The sequence below is a fragment of the Gouania willdenowi genome, chromosome 3 (assembly GCF_900634775.1).
Source record: "Gouania willdenowi chromosome 3, fGouWil2.1, whole genome shotgun sequence".
Taxonomy (NCBI): domain Eukaryota; kingdom Metazoa; phylum Chordata; class Actinopteri; order Blenniiformes; family Gobiesocidae; genus Gouania; species Gouania willdenowi.
In genome coordinates this window covers 18,537,687-18,557,327 of record NC_041046.1, presented here as the reverse complement: position 1 = coordinate 18,557,327, position 19,641 = coordinate 18,537,687, and the positions used below count along the sequence as shown (strand labels likewise).

At 38.4% G+C, this 19,641-nt stretch overlaps 1 protein-coding gene across 3 annotated transcripts in view; it reads left to right on the top strand.

The window, feature by feature from the left end:
- The window catches only part of unc13c (unc-13 homolog C (C. elegans)), a 168,036-nt gene that overhangs the window by 52,969 nt on the left and 95,426 nt on the right, over window positions 1-19,641 (top strand). For all 3 annotated transcript variants that reach the window (XM_028475051.1, XM_028475060.1, XM_028475041.1), the window contains 4 exons: window positions 3,307-3,448; window positions 8,912-9,081; window positions 12,191-12,306; window positions 12,532-12,695. In XM_028475051.1, coding sequence (XP_028330852.1) covers window positions 3,307-3,448; window positions 8,912-9,081; window positions 12,191-12,306; window positions 12,532-12,695 — 592 coding nt within the window. The remainder of the gene's footprint in view (window positions 1-3,306; window positions 3,449-8,911; window positions 9,082-12,190; window positions 12,307-12,531; window positions 12,696-19,641) is intronic.

Genomic DNA, 19,641 nt, shown 5'->3' with positions numbered 1-19,641 from the left:
CAAAAAATAGGGTTTTTCTTACCAGTGACACCATTATAGTGCAATATTACAGTAAACAATATATTGGTTCCTTCAACAAACAGTAACAACATTTCTGTGAAAACGTACCTGCACATTTTAGTGAAAAAGTAGAAAAGGTTTTGGGAAAAAAAAAAAAAAAAAAAACGATCATCGATTGTGAGGAAAAATATCGCGATATATCGCCGTATTGAGATATCGTCACACTCCAATTCATGTTTTCTTATTGTAATGTACAAGATCTCTGAAAACATGTGACGTGTTCTAAATGTTTATAATGACAAAAGAAATAAACTACTACTAACTCCTAAATAGTAGCTATTGCGCAGTAGAGCTCAGACGGGAACTAATATAAATATTAAGGTTTGCTGTTGGCGTAACGTCCATGTTTGCTGTTTATTGATAGACATAGCCTCCTTGTGTGGGAGGATAATGAGCAAATCTCACTGCCTTTAAGTCATAACTGAGACTGGAAGATCTTTGATGCTACAAAGAAAATCTACTTTGCTGTAAGGGTGTGTGATCTAGTAGATCGTTAAGGATTAAAACATGACAACGATCTCCCAAATCACGGAGATTTGGAAATGGAGTTTATATCACCTATAGCCATTTTGAGAAAAATATATATAAAGAATATTGGTTCATATCACCCAGGCTTAATGTAACCAATGCAGTAACGTTTTATCTTGTAAAGGATTTGATTGTCTAAAGTGTGTGAAATGAGGTGTTGAAACACTGCTTGAAGTAGGATTTTATTAATATGAGTGTGTTACCTTAAAAATAAATGAAAATCACTAGACTGATCTGCTGCCTTTTTATGTAGCAACTGATGCTAATGCTAATGCTAATGCTTCACCACTTTAGTTAAACAAAGTAAAATAACTTGTCAGCCTTTTTGTTTGATGTTAATTGTACTTGGAACCAGTTTGATAAATTCCTTACATATATTTTTACAAATTGTTTGATAATTACCTTGTCTTAAATTATCTTTTATTCCTTTTTTCTATTTAGGGCGATGATTTTAAGGAAGTGAATTGTTTGTTTTATTAGTAAAAAAACTTTAAAATAGTCTAAATGATTTGAATGAAAAAAAATCATGATAAAATTGTGACCGTGATTTTACAAAGAAAATAGCGTGATATGATATTTTTCCCATAGGGTTTGCGTGATTACAAAAATGAAATTAAATCAAACCTTGGTTTTTATCAGGCAATGTTTTTTTTTTTTTTTACGAGTTCCACCTCTTTTGGGTTGTGATTAATGAGAGCTCTACAGCAGAGCCTTAGGGCCACTCTTAATGTTTTTTATTGTTTATCACGTGTGGCAACACCAGTACCCACACTCACTCCCCCTCTGACTGGCAGTGACCTGTAATTTGTGTCTTCATGTAATTTCAGAGTCAATTGGCCTTACATTTTTTGGTAAATGGTATGAAAAGCAATTCCCATTTTTTTAGCATTTATTTATTTATTTGCAAGGAGGGCCATGCTGCACATTAATCATTGTGAACCAGAGGTAATGAGCCAAAGTTAGCCCTTACTGGCTCATTTTTATGTGTCGTTTTTGGCCATGTTTTAAATCGGCAACCTGAAATAAGCAGGGAATAAGGAGTCATTTTATTGTCGTGTTGTTTGCGTTATCAATGCATAATCACGATTGTACAGTTACTTTTTAAAAACCCATACAGGTTTATTGCAAATGTTCCTGTGATTTGAAAGATACACATTTACTCATTATTTTGAGCTTATTGTTAAATATAAATTTGATTTAAAGGCATACTGTGTAACCTTTGGCCAGAGACACACAAAAAGACCGGTAGCTTTCATGCAAGCGCCCCTAGTGGCTACAAACGCCAAAAATCAACAAACAGGCCTCCCTTGTCTTTCGCCGCAGTCGTCAGCCCCCTATGCCGAGGGTCAGGGCGGACTGGGGACCCTGCGCACGCCGGGTCGCCCGTTTCCTCCGACCCCCTGCAAAAAGGGCCGACAACGGCAGCGAGGCCAGGGAGTAGGGGGGGACTGTAGACTGTAGCCGCGGCACAAGCCCAGCCCCGCTTAGAGCCAATCATTATCCCTAAATTACGGATCTGACATGCCGACTTCTCTTACTAAAGAATCCACGTTTAACTGAGCTATCATTAGTGCATCATTAACCCAACACAAAACTACTATATTGTGTTCTTTTGGCTGTAAACAGAGGCTAACTCGTTTCAGCTGTCCACAGGAATGGCGCCGGGTCGGGAAATGCCCGTATGTTTTGACGTCACGTGGGAACTGTATATAAATCCGAGCCTGTGGTCATGTGACTGCCGTGAAGTGAAACGTTCTCCAGGCATTCTCCAGGTCACATGACCTGCCCAAAGTCGGTCCGTCTCTCCAAACCTACGTAGTTGGTATTTCGAGAGGAAAGCCCCGCTTTGAGCATTGATACTGTCAAGCGCTGTATATTGGCCTGAGGAATCATTTAAAATAACTCATATGGGTCAACTCCTTAGGTCAAAAAGTCCACGGTGTGCCTTTAAATATAAAAAAAATGTGATAAGACTTTTTTTTTTTTCTTAGAAAGATATACCATAAAGCAAAGGAGTTTTCATTTAGATGAGTGCAGATTGAAGCCTAATAGCAAATGTCAACGTCCCAAACAGTTTGTGCCCTTTTGGAGGTATTTGATTTGGAGTTCTAACAGGCCACAGCTCCCCATACCTCTACATCCTGCCCAGCAGCTAATGTCAGCATTGGGCTGAAGGATATATATGTACCTTGAATTATTTAGACTGTCACTGATGCATTTTTAATGCAGCTTTGTCCTTTTTCCTTTTTATGGTGCCGTAAAATATTGTTGTTTCTCCTTCTCTCTGCACTTTACTTTTGTGTGAGCAAATACGATGACTAATCATGAATGTAATCCAAGAATCTTCCATTTGTGGTTAACTTAAAAGCAGGAAATGAAAAATCAAAGACATTCTGAAGTGATACAGAAACAACACATTTTGTGTGTCCACTGTACACAATAGAACATTTTTTCCTCAGCTCTCAGCCAGGTGTAGTTCCGACAGGGTTTGGTTTCTCAGGGTTTTTTTTTTCACCATTGAGGTCATAATTCATCAGAAATCGACTGTTGGATGAAATATTGACATATGGATGTCTGTCTGATCTATTGTTTACTGTTTATTGTAATTAACTTACATAACGGGAAGAACCAAGCTGCACCATGATCATAAGATGGCTGAAAGCTACATTTTGCTCTTAATAACCTTTCTTTTCTCCACTCCATCTGTTTGGTCTCCAGTGATGAGTGCACAGGGCTTACAAGCAAAGGATAAAACTGGTTCTAGCGACCCTTACGTCACGGTCCAGGTGGGCAAGACTAAACGCAGGACGAAAACCATCTTTGGCAACCTTAACCCCGTCTGGGACGAGAAGTTTTACTTGTGAGTACTTTCTCAACAGTGACAAATCTGACATACTCCTCATTGTTCCAAACCCTCTCACCCAAACAGTCAGACTTTCACCTCTGATAATAACCTTTCCTTCAACCACCACATCAAACAAATCATGAAAACTGCTTTTTTCCACCTCAAAAACATCTCTCATCTCCGCCCTTCACTTTCCTTTCCTGCCATTGAAACTCTCATTCATGACTTTATCACATGCCGCCTTGACGACTGCAATAGCATTGTCTTTGGCACAACCACCACACTTCTAAATAAATGCCAGTACATACAAAACGCAGCCCCCGCCTCCTCACACGCAACCGTGACCACATCACCCCTGTCCTCCAAAATCTCTATTGGCTCCCCATTCCTCAAATTTAAACTCTTTCTTCTCACCCACAAAACCCTTCATAACCAGCCCCCCCCCACCTCACAGACCTGCTCCACCCGTACCCTCCCTCTATCACCTGCCTTTTCTTTACTGATGTTCTTTCTTTTTCTGATGTATATTTTATTTGCTTTAATCACTGTATTTGCTGTTGTTATTTTTAACCTGTAAAGTGTCTTTGAGTCTCTTGAAAAGCACTTTTTAATCAAATGTATTGTCATTATTATTATTATAACTTTCTAATAAGGTGACCTCTCTCACTATTTAATTCTCTCTTGGGTTAGAAGTTATCTGTCGAACATAATCTCTAATCAAAAAGTGCAATATTTTACCTGTTCTTGCTGAGAAGTGCACAGAAAACATGTCAATCCAAAGGTAACTTGAATGGACGTCCACTAACCAATGGGTTATTTCGATTTTATTTTGAAGGTTAAAGAACCTTCAGATTTTAGAAGCAAAAGTGCAGTGCATCCATCCATCCATCCATTGTATCCATCCATCGATTTTCTGCACTCAGGGTTGCGGGGGTCCTGCTTACATTGAGTGTAAGGCAGGGGTGTATTGGGACAAACATTTTGCCCTAGCATTTTCTATCCAGACCAGCCCACTACAATATCAGAGGACACCATGCAGAAGCCGTTATTAACTTGGTGATGCTCAACACTTTATGTTTTAATTTTAATTGTTTCCCCAGAAAACCTTTTGAACCCCTTTTTTTATCTATTGCCATTTTGCAACTTTGTTTGTCCAATTTTTGCCCATTTTCAAAAAGTTCAGACACTTTCTTCAGAGTTTAGCTTCCTTTTGCCAACAAATATAATTTTTGCAAGTTCTTTTTGACACGTATTGAATTTTTGTCTTTTCTTTAATTTTTTTTTGGCCACTTTTCATCCAAATAAGCTAACCTGCCTGCACTTTGACTCTTTTTGTTCCACATTTTCACTATTGTTTGCCCATTTAAGCTACCCTTTGCCATTACATACTACCTGATTCCTCTTTATTTGCTAATATTTTGCCCACTCTTGACTGCTTATGGCCCATTTTAGTTACTTTACGCTCTATTTTGCCACATTTTTGCCACTTTGGACCACTATTGGCCACCTGTTACCATGTCTGTCTCCACTCGCTCATCAAAAAAAAAAAAAAAAAAAAAAACGTAGTGGCCCAGACCGGCGTAAGGTGGTGTACACCCTGTGCAGGATGCCACTTTCCAGTCTTGCTTAAAGAGAAAAAAGATATTCTCAGCCAGTCTCTTAATGTAGTAATCAATAAGGCTCACTGGTCTTTCTCTCAATCTCAATCCACAGTAGTTTCATTACCATGGATACTATAGTCAGCTGGGATAGGCAGCAACAACCCTGGATAGTATCAGCAGCTACAGAAACCAGACTCGTGTCTGAAGGAAGTTGTTGACATGATTTATTGTAATAGTTATTGTTGATTTTGAAACATTCCTTCGCAGTGCAAGGTTAATTTTACAAAGTGTGTGTTTTGATTAGTATTAAGAACTCATTAACTACTACTCTGTAATCCCAGTAATTATATAACCAAGACATCAGGTTGTTCTTTTTCCTGTGCAAGCTCTGCCATCATGAGTGGATTTGCATCTCCAATATCTCAGCCATAGCACATTAAATACAAGTGCCCAGTTGCATTTTGCAGCTGTGCCGACATTTTTATCTACGTGAGTAGTGGCTAACAATGAATATGAATCCTGTGCATTTATGTGCTCAAAGAAACGGAAAAAAATAATAAGGCCAGTCTTATTGTAAAAAATAAATAAATAATGTGTTTCAGTACATTGATGCAGTTTTTCCAGAAGCTTTTACCTTGTAGAATACAGTGAAATAATAACCAAGGCTTCTGACACAGCCGGAAGAATATTCACAGTTGTTTCTTTTCTAAAGACCATGAAGGATTTGACCCTGAATGAGTACAAACCTAAATCAACCGCCATGATTTTCTAAAGCCTTTTACCAAACCCGAAAAGAATCTTTGAGCACCTTTCAAAAATCATATAATTTGAAGATAAACTATCTTCTGAATTGACCTTGAATGAACTGTGTTCCTGACAATGAATATATTAATCAAATCCCCAATGGGTGAAAAAAACCTTCACGATTTTTTTGGGCATTTAAACTAACCAAAAAGTGCTAAAATTTTTATTTTTTTTTTAATCTATTTATTTGGTGCAAAAACTGTCCTGGTTAAACCCTCAGTACTTTATGTAACATGATGGCTCTTTTATTGATGAAAATTGCAATGATTTAATTTGTTTTACGAAGATTATCGTCTCAAATATAACTAAGGTTGGAAATAGATGTCGTGCAAAGAGATTTTGTGATATTAACGCCACAGATGTGTTATTAAAGGGTCCAGGTTGTATCAAAGTATTGTAACTTGGTCTTTATTAAACAAATATATATTGTATTATCATATATTATATATTTTTTATATTACGTACTTTGTCATATATATCAGTTTGAAACTTGAAAGGCTCAGTCAAAGTTTAAAATCAAATGAGGTCTATTTTTCCGATTTCAATATAGTATCGTACCAATCTCGTTTACCCAATAATGTGTCTCAGATTGTATTGTGAACTCATTGTATTGTCTCAATCCTAATAATAAACTCTTAGGGTAAACTTCAGTTTTTAAAAGTGTTTTCTTTTATATCCCAGACACAGTTATACAGATGAATGAGAAGATGAATCTTTAATAACCCAGCACGAAGCTTGTTAAGCTACCTTAATAGATGACATTTTTAAATGCCAGAAGCCGATATAGATGTTGAAAGAGAATGTATAACTCTTTTCAAGCACCCACACAGCTTTACTGAAATAAAATTTCCTGCAAACAGTTCTTAGGGGATGTTTTACAACACCTATAAATAAACCATTGGGTAGGGTTTTTATTTCCAGACATTTTAAGTAAGAAAAAATGCTTTGTGCATACAGCAAGAAACTTTAGGCCCAATTAAAAAAAAACTAATTGAGAAGATATTAATGTTGACCCACAGGTCAGCTCCCAAATCCACTTAAGAAAGAGTAACGTCTGCACATTAATTATTAAGGGTCTTTTCTCTACTGATTACGAGCTAGTATTTTTTTTCTACATTTTGAGAGTAGATGCTGGATAAAGAAAGTTAGCGCGATTCTTCTCAATGTTTTTGCATACCAGTGGCAGTTGGGTAGTTGGAGCTTTTGTCCCTTTGTATGTCGTTGTTTAGCTTTTTGCTTTTTTTTTATTTTTGCAATGAGTGTCACATCAATGTAATGACACCAAAATGCTCCATGATTTCATATAATATAGAGCTATTTGTGCTTTCCTTTTTGTTTCATGTCTCAAAAGTAACAATTTAAAATATTAGAGCGTGCGTGTGTGTGCATGTGTTATGTGTGCATGTGCAGATAAGGCCTCCACACCTGTAATGAGACTCCAGTGGAGGCTGTAATAAAACTCTTTCCCATTACTACAGAGATGTAGATTAATAGAGTGGTACATTACTGTGTGCATGGCAGAGACCAAGTACTAGTCCACAATTAAAACAGCCAAGGTCAACCCCTTCACTAAAAAGGTATTGTATATAATAACCCTGCAGTGTTTTACTAGTTTTTGTACCCAAATTGAGCTCTGAAACTACAGTAATTTGTCCCAAGTAATTTAAAGCTGCTACCTTTGATAATTTATATTAAATGAAATCATAGTTTAGGCCTAAAAAAAAGTATGTAATAGGTTGAAATTGCTGGTTGAAAGTTTGTTTTTTGTTTTTTATCTTAAATACTCAATTTGTTGACATTTTGCGCATTGCATTGTGGGATGTGCAGTCGTGGAGACTTGTACGAAGAAGTGCTTTGACCTCATTCTGATATCACGGTACCTGGAACAAATTAAATCATGAATGGTGTCAACTTAGAATCACTGTCCTTCTTTTCACAGTCTATAAATCAGTTTACAGGACTCAACATCCCAGAATGCAATGCATGAAAATGTTAATAAACAGAGTGTCAACCTTGGAGATAAAAACAAACTTTCAAGCGGCAATTTAAATTTTTTTCTTCTTTGTTTTGAGTAAACGATGTTTGATTCATTGATCTTTAAGGCGTACACTAGAATTTTATCTAATAAAATAATTATTGGGGGGGAAGTAGCAGCTTTAAACGATGGAACACAGCAATCCTTACCCGAAGTGCTGTGACTGAATATCTCTGTTTCTAGTAGGGCTGTCACACACACTCATCGCAGCCCAAAATGCATTGTGATGACGTGACTCGAGCCGTTATCACAGTTTTACAGGCTTTAATGAAGGGCGTAGTAAAAACACGCTAAAAATAAACAATCAAACACACAAACAACCGTCTTACACCATCATACACTCACACTACCGAATTGTTCACTCTTTTCCCCCGCTTATATCCACGCTTTCCCCAGCCTCCCAGCCAATCAACACTCAGAACACATGTAAACAAAGACACACATTGATGCCTTCTCAGCCATGTGTGAATACACACAAGTGGAACATAACCAGAACATAGAACCCAGACCGTTACAGCATAGCAGACCAGACTGGGCGGCCCGTGCGTGGAGCGCAGACCTGACTGAAGCACGCAATCATATTTGATCCCTGCGCTCCAGCAGCAAGTGAGGAGTGAGCGAAATCAGAAAAATAATATTCAGTAAATGTGAACGCTGAACAACTAAACGCAACACAACGACGTCAATATCCCGTCCCACGACTAGCAGAAATCACTTTAGAAATAATACCACGACAATATAGAAGTGTTTTTGTGTTTATTAAAAAATAATATTAATGTAATAGAGATTAAAAAAAAGTTACAAATGAAGCTCGGCCCAGCACGACAGCTGAGCGGGAAAATGAGGCGGGTCGGGTTCGGGCCAAGAATCTAAACTCTGATGCTATATGCAATGGCGCCTGTATGATTTGAATGTCTTTTCTCTGTGTTTGGCTTCTCTAAACTGCTGAGCTGTCGGTGATTGGCAGTTGTTGTTTTCTCTTTTAGCGTTAATGTTATCGTGATCGTTTTGACGTGATCTAATCCCTACTATTCACAGTGAATGCCACAACGCCACTGATCGCATCAAGGTGCGTGTTTGGGATGAAGATGATGACATCAAATCTCGAGTGAAGCAGCATTTCAAGCGTGAGTCGGATGATTTCCTGGGACAGACCATCATCGAGGTCCGCACTCTGAGCGGAGAGATGGACGTTTGGTATAACCTAGGTATGTTATCCCTGTGGTCACGAAGGTGGTTAATGTGCTTGTAAAATAATCATATAATGGGATTTATTCAAACAGTACTTTACAATTTGTTTTTTTTAATAATTTTTGGGGAAAAATATGCTGTAAAAAATGACTATTATATGATAACATATTGTTAAATTACAGTATATATTATGTATTACTGCTAATGCACGGAATGGCAGCATAATAGCAGCCCCCTCTACTGTTTGAGTATTATCACTGACGTGTGCGGCCTTTGTTTGTCTCTTGTGCTAAAAGGAAGCAATCTGTGGTAATAGTGACCCCTGCCCGCTGTTGCTGTTCAGTTTTAAATGTTCACAATGAATGTTTAAGCAGGCTTTTCTAACATTAGAGTCCATCCTCTTGCTGCTCTACTTTTAACGCCTCTTCAGCCAACCGCTTTGTTTGGTTTGAAGTGCTCGTCGATGTTTTATTCTGGTCGTTATTTATTTATTTTCTACTTGTCTGTCTCTTGACCGATGAACGGCTGAGAACTAAAGTCGCTCATCATGCACAGATGGGATGAATTGTATACAGGTATGAGTGCACAGAAGGGGTGGGGGGCTTTAAAGGCTCCCATGAATCCCTACAGCTATGCATTCATTAGCTTTCAGTTTAGTCAGCATTGTTGTGTCGTTGGCTTAGTTTAAACACACACCCTCTCCAGGCATTTCACAAGTTACTCCTGTTCAAAAGTTTGTTAATAGAGCATTTGTGATTCAGAGACTCTCCCTGTTTTATCTCCTTGTTTATTGACTAAGACATGACACTGGACCCTCAAATGCTCCCATTACATGTCTAGCCTTGCATGGTGTCTCTCTTGAATGAGTGTGATATTGTTTCCATAAATGAGTCAATGTAACATAGTAGTTACATATAAAGTAAATATGTTCAATATTAACTTTTTGCAGTTATTCAACGTTACAATATTGCCCTACACCAGCGTTGGGGTCAATTACATTTTTCAGCTACAATTGCATTTTCAATATACCCAAGTTCAATTACGATTTCATTACGATTACAGTGACCAGCATTTTTTCCAATTACAATGCAATTACAATTATTATTTTTCCTCAGAAAATCATTTACAATTACATTCTCAATTACTAAAGTACTACTACTACAATTAATTACAATAACTAAGACTGAAATAGATAACCTAGTAAAAGTTAACCTTCCTCTTGTGTTAGCATCTCTTATGATAACGGGTCCTAAATCAGTTGTAGAATTCACTAAAAACAAATATCTATCATCTAATTGATTTTCTATTTATTGGTTACCTTGTTAGGCTTCATAATCAATTAAAATATAGGTTTCATGGTGTAGGTGTCTGAACCTTTTTTCTGTCAGTATACCTCTTGATTTATTGTTTTATTAAATGGTAAAATGTGGGGAAAGCTTGATATGAAACATATTTTATATGTTAATTGTTAACTACATTTGTGTAGAACTGTACATATAACTGTAATATGGTTCCCCAGTTTTACATTAAATAATAATTGACATTTTGATTCCCCTATGCTGTGAAAAATTCCTGGTGAGAACCCTGTTGTGGTAGTGTGGTAGAAAGAAATCACAGTACTTGCCCAGATCAGGGAAATCCTCAGTGTACTGAAGTAATAGTTTTTCAGTACACTGAAGAATTTTGACATCATCACTCTGTGCAATTATGATGTCTGAATTCTACAGAATTTCGTAGAAGTCCAAGCTGGGAGCCATTACAATTTTCAAGGGAGTGCTATTGAGTCATTTTGCTATTCACATTAGCAATTCCTCCAAAATATAAAAATGTACAAATTTTAATGAGTTTTTGAAAGAGTCTAGACCCTCAAAAATGTGATAATTTCCTCTATAAGCAAAATAATAATAAAAATGAGGTGCATTATAATAAGGTCCTTCGCACCATTGTGCTCGGGCCCTAATTATCCGAACTCAATTACAATGTACTTATATTTACAACAGCAACTGATTTTTTGAATTACAATTACATTTTCCAATTTTTAGTATGAACTTATATATCGATATTTATGTAGAACGCCCTCCACAAACTCCTACTTTTATGTAACATTATATATATATATATATCTCCATGGAAATAATAGGTTAGCCCTACTTTTAATGTAATTGCTCCACTGGATGTTAAAATAGCTAGCAAGTTAGCACTAGGTTCGCGGTTTTCCCATAAGATAGTTTATTGTGTATGAAAAAATAAAGTTTGATTTATAGTAATGCGTACAATGACTAAAATACATCATAAACACTGTCTACCAACTGCAAACGCATTACTTTAGCACACAGAATGAACTTTAATAAGCCATTTACTATATATCCAACTGCCTCAGGGATTATATTCTGGGACTTCCAGTTGTAACAGGAAATGCCATGTTTGAAAGGTCATGATGGAAAACCCAAACAACATTCTTTTTTACCACTAGTTAGTACTGTAACACCATGAAAAAAGTAAATTCAGAAACACAAAGCTTAAGGCACAACAACAAATATTGTTTTTTCAATATTTGTGGAAAAACCAATAACAATGTTGACCAAAATTACATTTTTTTGTAAATATCGGCCGATAACAATGGTGGGCCAATAATATTGGCCATCTCTAATACAAAGTTAATAAAGACTTTGTATTAGCCAGAATATTGAGAATAATGCTGTTTACCTTTTATGGCAAATAGCAAGACAGCCAAACTTTTGGCATGTACTTAATGTGTGCAGGCATGGTCAAGAGCTGACACATTTCTATAAAAGCAACAGAATGTGGGGGAAACAAGGTGATTTAAGTGTTTTAACAGTGTTTTTGGTCAGAAACAATTGGTCAACTTGGATTTCCACATGTACCAATCATTATCGTGGAAATGGGAACGTTTCAATGCCTGTCAGCGAGCAAAGATGAATCTGGCTTCACTTTTGAATAATGAAAATTCCTCCTGCACCTTCTGTCATTATGTTTTAGGTTGAATTACGTTTCACTTATTTATTCATTTTACAATTTCATGCCAAATGATGCTTATGATTTTCAGGTATTTTACACTTCATGTCATTTCAATGAATTCATATGGTTTATTGTTTTTCCTTTAAGACAAACGGACTGACAAATCCGCTGTATCAGGTGCCATCCGACTCAAGATCAGCGTGGAGATGAAAGGAGAGGAGAACGTGGTGCCTCCTCATGGCCAGTACACATGTTTACACGAGGTAACAGCATTCATCATCTTTGTCTGAGTCAGAGAAGCTTCTGACTCGTACCTAACTCATCATGGAAAGAGAACATCTGGCCTGCACAGGCAGCTCCGATACGATAAGAGACTTAATTAGCTGGCATTCAGTGCTCAGAGAAGCATCTCTTTTTACACTGTTGTGACACTGTGCTCCATCACCCTAACCCTTCTTTTCCGTCTTATCTCTTGTGCCATTTTACAGAACCTGTTCCACTGCCTGACCGAGGTGAAGAACGGCGGGGTGGTGAAGATCCCGCAGGTGAAAGGGGACGAGGCGTGGAAGGTCTACTTTGACGACGTGTCTCAGGAGATAGTGGACGAGTTTGCCATGAGATACGGAGTGGAGTCCATCTATCAGGCTATGACGTTAGTACCACCCTGATCTATGGCCTTTTTACGTGGCCAATCTGTCATTGTCTCATTCGACAGAATGGGAAACAGAGGGAGATAAAGGAAGGAGACCAGGAACAGAGGAAAAGTAGTAAAGATGTCTCCTCAGCAGAATCAAAGCGTGGAATGCTATTCAGATCCTAAGTTTGATTGATTCATTCCTGTTGTCTCGGAAGAAAGAGAATCCTAACCTTGCTTGGTCACATTGATCACGGATGCTCATAAACAGCTTGGTTTCCCTCTCTCACTCTGTCTCTGATCCTTTATGACCTCCTCCATCCATAAATGTCTATCTGTTCATCACGCACACACACACACACACACACACACACACACACACACACACACACATAGGCACATGCAAACACACCACGTGAAACGTTAAAAATCATTAAATATTGATCAAGGTCATGCAATGCCATTTTACACTGCACATTGTCGAAGTAATGTTACCACTGCAGAAGTCTGAACCAACCATGTACTGTATCTATTTTTCAGTCCACTGGCAACTGCTTTATCATTACTTTATTGTCTTTCCACATAAACCGCTGAATCTGACAAACATTTCACACGCGCTGATTATGATTGATACGTTTTTTTTTTTTTTTGTTTTTTTTTCCTAAATGAATTCTGCTGTTTGAAGATTCTTTTGTTATGGCTTGTAATAGATCTCTTCTTGTATGTGGTTTGAATTTGATCGATTGAAAGTCTTCCATTGCAGTGTGTGACCAGTGTTCAACATCGAACTGAGCAAGGCAGGCAGTTAAAGCTGTACAGGCTGTTAAACATGAGGCTCATGCGGATGTTCACTAAGCTGACCACTGCAGCTAAACCCATTTTAGAAAATACCCTTTGCACCAGATAATTTTATCATAATGTATTTATCTTTTCTTTAGTTGTTTTTCATTTAAAATGTGAAAAAACAATCATATTTTAGCTTTAAAAATTATATTAAAAAATGCAAAGAGGTTATTTTTGTCTCTTTTTTAATTTGAACTTTTTGGTCATCAACTATCGCTGCAGCACCACTGCATTGTAGGGTCCACATTTCCACAGCAGCTGCACCTTTTTTGTGCATTTCCTCACTACTGAATGTCCTTGTTAAGCAGTCCCTGTGGCTGGCTCAGTAATTAGCTGCTGCCTAAGTAAATCAGACACTAATCACGCTCAGATTGTGTTGGCAAATCAAATAGATGGCTCAGTTCACAGTAGGGCTTTCATTTGGGAAGATCTGGCAATGTGTATTTATTCCTGGGCTCATGGCCTCATTTTTTTTTTATTCCACTTTATTTGCATTTCACATTTTAATATTTTGTTTCAAAAAAATAGAGGCAAATTGTTGGCTTGATGTGAAAAATGTGTGTAAAAAACCTGCGTAAATTTTAGATTTACTCAGCTACCCACTTGATTCAGGGTATGACTCACCAGCACATACACACAGATTAGCCAAAGCATATGTGACAAGTGTGTCCTGTGAAATTAATGACTACACTAGACCTCTGATTGTGTGCGTTCAGATTAAGATTGTGGGTTTTTTAAGGACAACTGAATACCTTCAACTTATTGAGGCCATTGCCAGAGGGGAATATTGTTTCAGTGAACTAGCAGCCCAGGGGCCTCATGCGGCCCACGCCCTACATCGTATGCAGCCCCCAAAGTAAACACAAAAAATAACTCCAAAAACGACAACAAAGATATACAAAATTCTTTAAAAACGTTAAAAAAAATATACACCAAATGACAACCAAAAAATTACAAAAATACACACAATAACTCCAAAAAATATACAAAAATGTAAGAAAAGACGTAAAAAAGCTACACAAAATGACAACAAAGATATACAAAAATACCTAAAAAAAAAAAAATTACTCAAAATGACAACCAAAAAATTACAAAAATACACAAAATAACTCAAAGACCGAAAAAAGCTACACAAAATGACAACAAAAACACACAAAACCACTCCAAAATAAGACCAAAACCCATTAGTGTTTCCTGTATTAATGATCAAGAATGTGGCCCTCTGATCAGAAAATCTAATTTTTGTGGCCCTCACTGTGATAAAAGTAGCCTTTTTTGCTCTATGTGATCAGTGGCAGTTAGTTCTCAGACAAATTTTAGGGCCTGTGCTAAGAAACTGGATAAGCATATCTGGGATTTCTCTTCGTAAGCAGGCTTCACCTAATCAAACAATCTCTGTCAGAGTGCGCTGAAGCAGGATTTAAATACAGTACGTTCACTTCAACCAGGTGATTTCAGCCAGGCTACGTGTGCGCGCCTGTGAAATGTTTGGAGAATGCAGTGTCCGAGGATCCACAATCACGGAGAAACTGTCTAGAGCAATGTACGTGACAATTGAGGAATAGTTCTTGATTTCTGATCAGCCAGTTTCACTTTATTACAGCACAAGCGTGTTTCTATTCAGGTAGTCCTCAATTTATCACACACACACTGATGAGAGCACATTGTTTCACTGTAGTATATTCCTGCTTATGCTGTCAGAGTCACCATAGCGCATGTATGGATGAATGAATGAATGAAGGACTTAATCCGTTCATGTATATTGAGAGTGCCCGACACAGGCTTCATCAGCTGACTGTTGATCAGTCCATCAGATGTAAATCTATATCTTTTCTAAAGGATGTCATCGGTTAATGAAAGGATTAAATTCATCCATTAATGATATTTCTTTCCTAAACACAGCTGTCAGATCTGCACCAACCACGTCTTCTAAGAATGTTCAGGTCATTTTCCAGGAGATCTGATTGGTCAGGAGGTGAAATTTTAGTACTCGCGCAGAACTTATCCATTTCATAACCTATTACCGACCAGGTTATGTGTTCAGCCTAAGTTACCATGGTGATTTAGCCCGGTAAGAAGTTAGCCAGTGTCGGAGTACAGCACACATCGAATAAATCCCGGAAGTTAGGACAGCCCTTTGAACATATTTGCGACTTGGTTTAAGAGTGAAGGCTTTGTGTTTCACTGGGTGCACCTTAACGCCAAATGTGAATATCACAACCAAGTCAAGGTAAATGTCATCATAAATGTGGTGTAGCAGATACTAAGAATGGCCTTTCATAATGTCACTTCTGCCACACTCATGATCCTATAGTGTTATTGTCATTTTTAGTATGTGGCCATGGACCTGTGGGCTGGGGGTCTCTGGGTTGTATAAAGGAAGTGAAAAGACACACTGATATGGAAAGGCATTTACAAAACATAATATTTTTTTTATTACCGTAATTTTCGGGCTATAAAGCGCACTGTTTTATTGGCAGCATTACATTATTTTCGGAATCCACACAAATGCTGCAGCATAACTTAGGCCGCACACTGTTGGCTGATGACGGTGCCAGTCAGACAACTCGGCCCATCAAGAACGGGCAGGTAGGTGGGCTGCTGTACTCAAGTTCGGTTTCACGGAAATGTCCATGTTTCAACTCACAGGAAGTCAGCTCCTCACTGCCCCACGTCTACATATCAGTCCATTTACAGCTTTTTATGGTTACTTTTTACTGGAACCAGACTGATACACCACTTTGTCTGCTCTTCTTACCGTGAACTACCGCGGCGCGATCACAGCGAGTCGGACTCTGAGTCAGAATACAAACGGCATCGCTTCTGAACAAATCCAACGTGGTGATTAGGCAACTTCATGCTGTTGTGCTACTATTACAAACTGGCTGACTTTTACTGTAGACGGAGCAGAGATCAGAACAGGCTAGCTGTATCCAGGCTGTTCTGATCTCTGCTTCGTCTGTTCGTCCTCCTTACGGAAGCGTCTCCATCAGCCTCAGAGTCCAGAGCACCGATCAATCCTGGACAAACACGCGGTGATTTAACAACTTTAGTGTGTTTATGCTACTATTACAAACTGGCTGACTTTTACTGCATCCACACTGCTGCTGCAGTGGGCGCTCTCTCTCTCTTTCTCTGACAACATTTCTCCGCGTTGTTGCCATGATGATTTTCTCTTTTCAACTACATACTGGACGACATGTTTGCTTTAGCGCTGCTGTCAGCTAAACGTTGTTTCACTTTGACGTCATATTGCACCTTATGAACGATTGCAGGGTTGTTTAAGTGCAAAGAACCGAATCATTTAGTGGCCTTATTACCCGCTTTATCAGGTGGAGTTAATGCTGTGGGTCCGTACCCTGTCTAAGCTGGGTAATTCTCAAATCAGACTCTGTTACACTTCATCAAGAATTTATTGGTCCACTGTACCTTTCAGATTTCCTCATCATGGAGCTTTGACTCCCAGTCACTCCTGACATGATGAGTGCATAAATCACAGCAGCTGGGAAGACTCACTCACTACCTCCCCCCACCCCCACCCCCCCAATGCCCACCAGAGCAGCTTCCAACAGACCCCTACCACTTATGCACTTTCGTCATCTCACTCCATCACTCTTCCTATCCTGATTCAAATCTTGGTACCCTACATTTCTCAGGCTTTACAGAGATTTTATACCATCCAATTGAAACTATAGAATTGCATGCTGGTGTGCGACTCAGATGAGGGAGCCCCACCCCTAGAGAAAATTGAATGAGGAAATAAAGCTCTAAAAGCACCATGGGAATATACCTTCGTCCCATCATCACTCTCTGTGCAATGCTCCCTTAGTTGGCCTAACCCCACATGCTCCTGGGTAATTTGGTGGCTGAACTCAGAGTAATTAAATGGGCTTCCTGATGAGAGCATGTGTCTGTGTGTGCGTGTGTGGATGTGCGTGTGTGCCAGATTTGCTGATATAACTCTTCGCCCTCATAAAACCATTGTACAAGTGATTTTTTTTCCTTACCAAATGTCTCAGTAAGCCCTGCAGTTTTTGTCATTTGAAAATATTTGTAGGAAAATACGTTAGTTACATGTTTTCGACAGCTGTCACACATAACTAACGGTTACCTCACAGGGCTGAACGGCTAATTTGTTGAAAAATGGGGTGCTTTTATGTGAGCGTAAAAAAAAAAAAAAACATGATGACAGACGATGAACAATATATGTTAAAACAGCACTGCTCTATAATCTTAAGAGAAGATGAGCGAGTGTTAAACAAATGGTATATTTATAGAGCTCAGCCTACTTTCGCTCTCTTTAAGCTCTTGGGCATCCTTACTGTAAACCATGTCCAATCCATCCAGATGTTCACTCTCTCTGAGTCATCCTGTAGGACGATAAGGAAGCGCCTGTGTATGAGGCATTATATTAGAAACGTACAGATGATTGTGTATTTTTTTTGTGTGCTTTATCTAGGATAAAATGCCTGTATAATGGAAGGAGATGCCAGTGGATCTCCTCCATAATTACCGCTGAATCATTTTTAGGAGTCTGTCCACATTGCTTGTGAAGCTGCAGAATGAAGTGTTAGCAGGAGCATATGCTCTTCACTCCAGCTCCAGCTCCAGATCTGCCATCGCAGGCTCCACAACTTAATTACTGCTATTGCAGATGTGCCCTATAGACAGAGGTATTGTGGCATAGCCATAGTGCTAATGCGTATGTGTCTCCCCCACGGCTTGAAAAATTGGGAGAGTAGTTGTCTGAGTCAGGAGAATGGAAAGGAAGATTTATCTCAATATAAGAAATAACTAAGTTGCAAAAAAAAAAAAAAAAGTGCTGGCCTCATTCTGCCCTGCGGGACAGATGATTGGTTTATGTTCAGGGAAGACTGATATTATAGCGTCACCGCTGTGCAAGTTACTCAACTTTCACAGATTTATTCCCATTAGAATATCGTTTTTTTTCCTCCCCACTGCAGCTGATATACTGTATGTTCGTATTGATTTGTTGGGTTTTTTTCTTAATAATTTTGTAGTTTGATAAGCACTTCGAGATGATTATTGTTGTAATTTGCGCTATATAAATCAAATTGAATCAAAGTGAACCGTGTTTATAAGCTTGTCCTGCTCACATTTGCTACAGAATTGAAAAGTCAATTTTAATAGTTGAATTAACATCTTTATTTCCTTTCTCCCTGGATTGTTTACATCTTAACCATTACAAGATCCTTTTACTCACTCTCACATCTATTTGTTCCATCCATTACTTCGCAGCATTGGGCCTCATTAGTATAGGTTGTGCACCTTTAATTTATGGCATCATTCATCACAGTACATGGATAGAACATATGCTCTTAGGCTTTTAATGAGGGTAATTTTAACATGAACATCAGTTTGGTTTCCGCCCACTCCATAGCACTGAAACAGCCCGACTCATAATCAGCAACGATCTCCTCCAGGCTGCTGATTCCGGTCTCCTCTCCATCCTCATCCTAATCTGAGTGCAGCCTTTGATACCATTTCACACACCATCCTCCTTGACACACTCCTCTTTATTGGCATCACACACACTGCCCTCAACTGGTTTAAATCTCACCATTCAGGCCGCATTCAGTACATTCAACTAAAATCATTTGCATCCCACCCACCCCCAGTCACTACAGGTGTTCCCCATGGCTCTGTCCTGGGGCCCCTATTTTTTGTCATCTACTTACTCCCTCTCTGCCATATATTTCACCACATACATTTCCATTGCTATGTGGATGACTCCCAGCTCTACATCTTCACCAAGCCCAACATCTCACTTTCTTCCTCCTCCCTCACTCATTGCCTGACTGAAATAAAATCATGGTGATCCAACTTTCTGAAATGAAACCGTGGTAAAACAGAAGTTTTATTAATCAGTGCAAAATCCAATTTAACCAAAGCTGACAGTTTCTCTATAACCATTGACAACCATTCCATCTCTCTCTATCATCAGGTTAAAGGAGCCATATATAGAATTATTGTGAATTTTAAACTTATAAATATGTCTTAAATACCTATAATCTAAATTTGAGTCTTAAGAAACATGTCCTTACCTGCCATGCCATATGTGATTTTTTATTTTTTATTTTTTTGTGTGTGTGATTACATA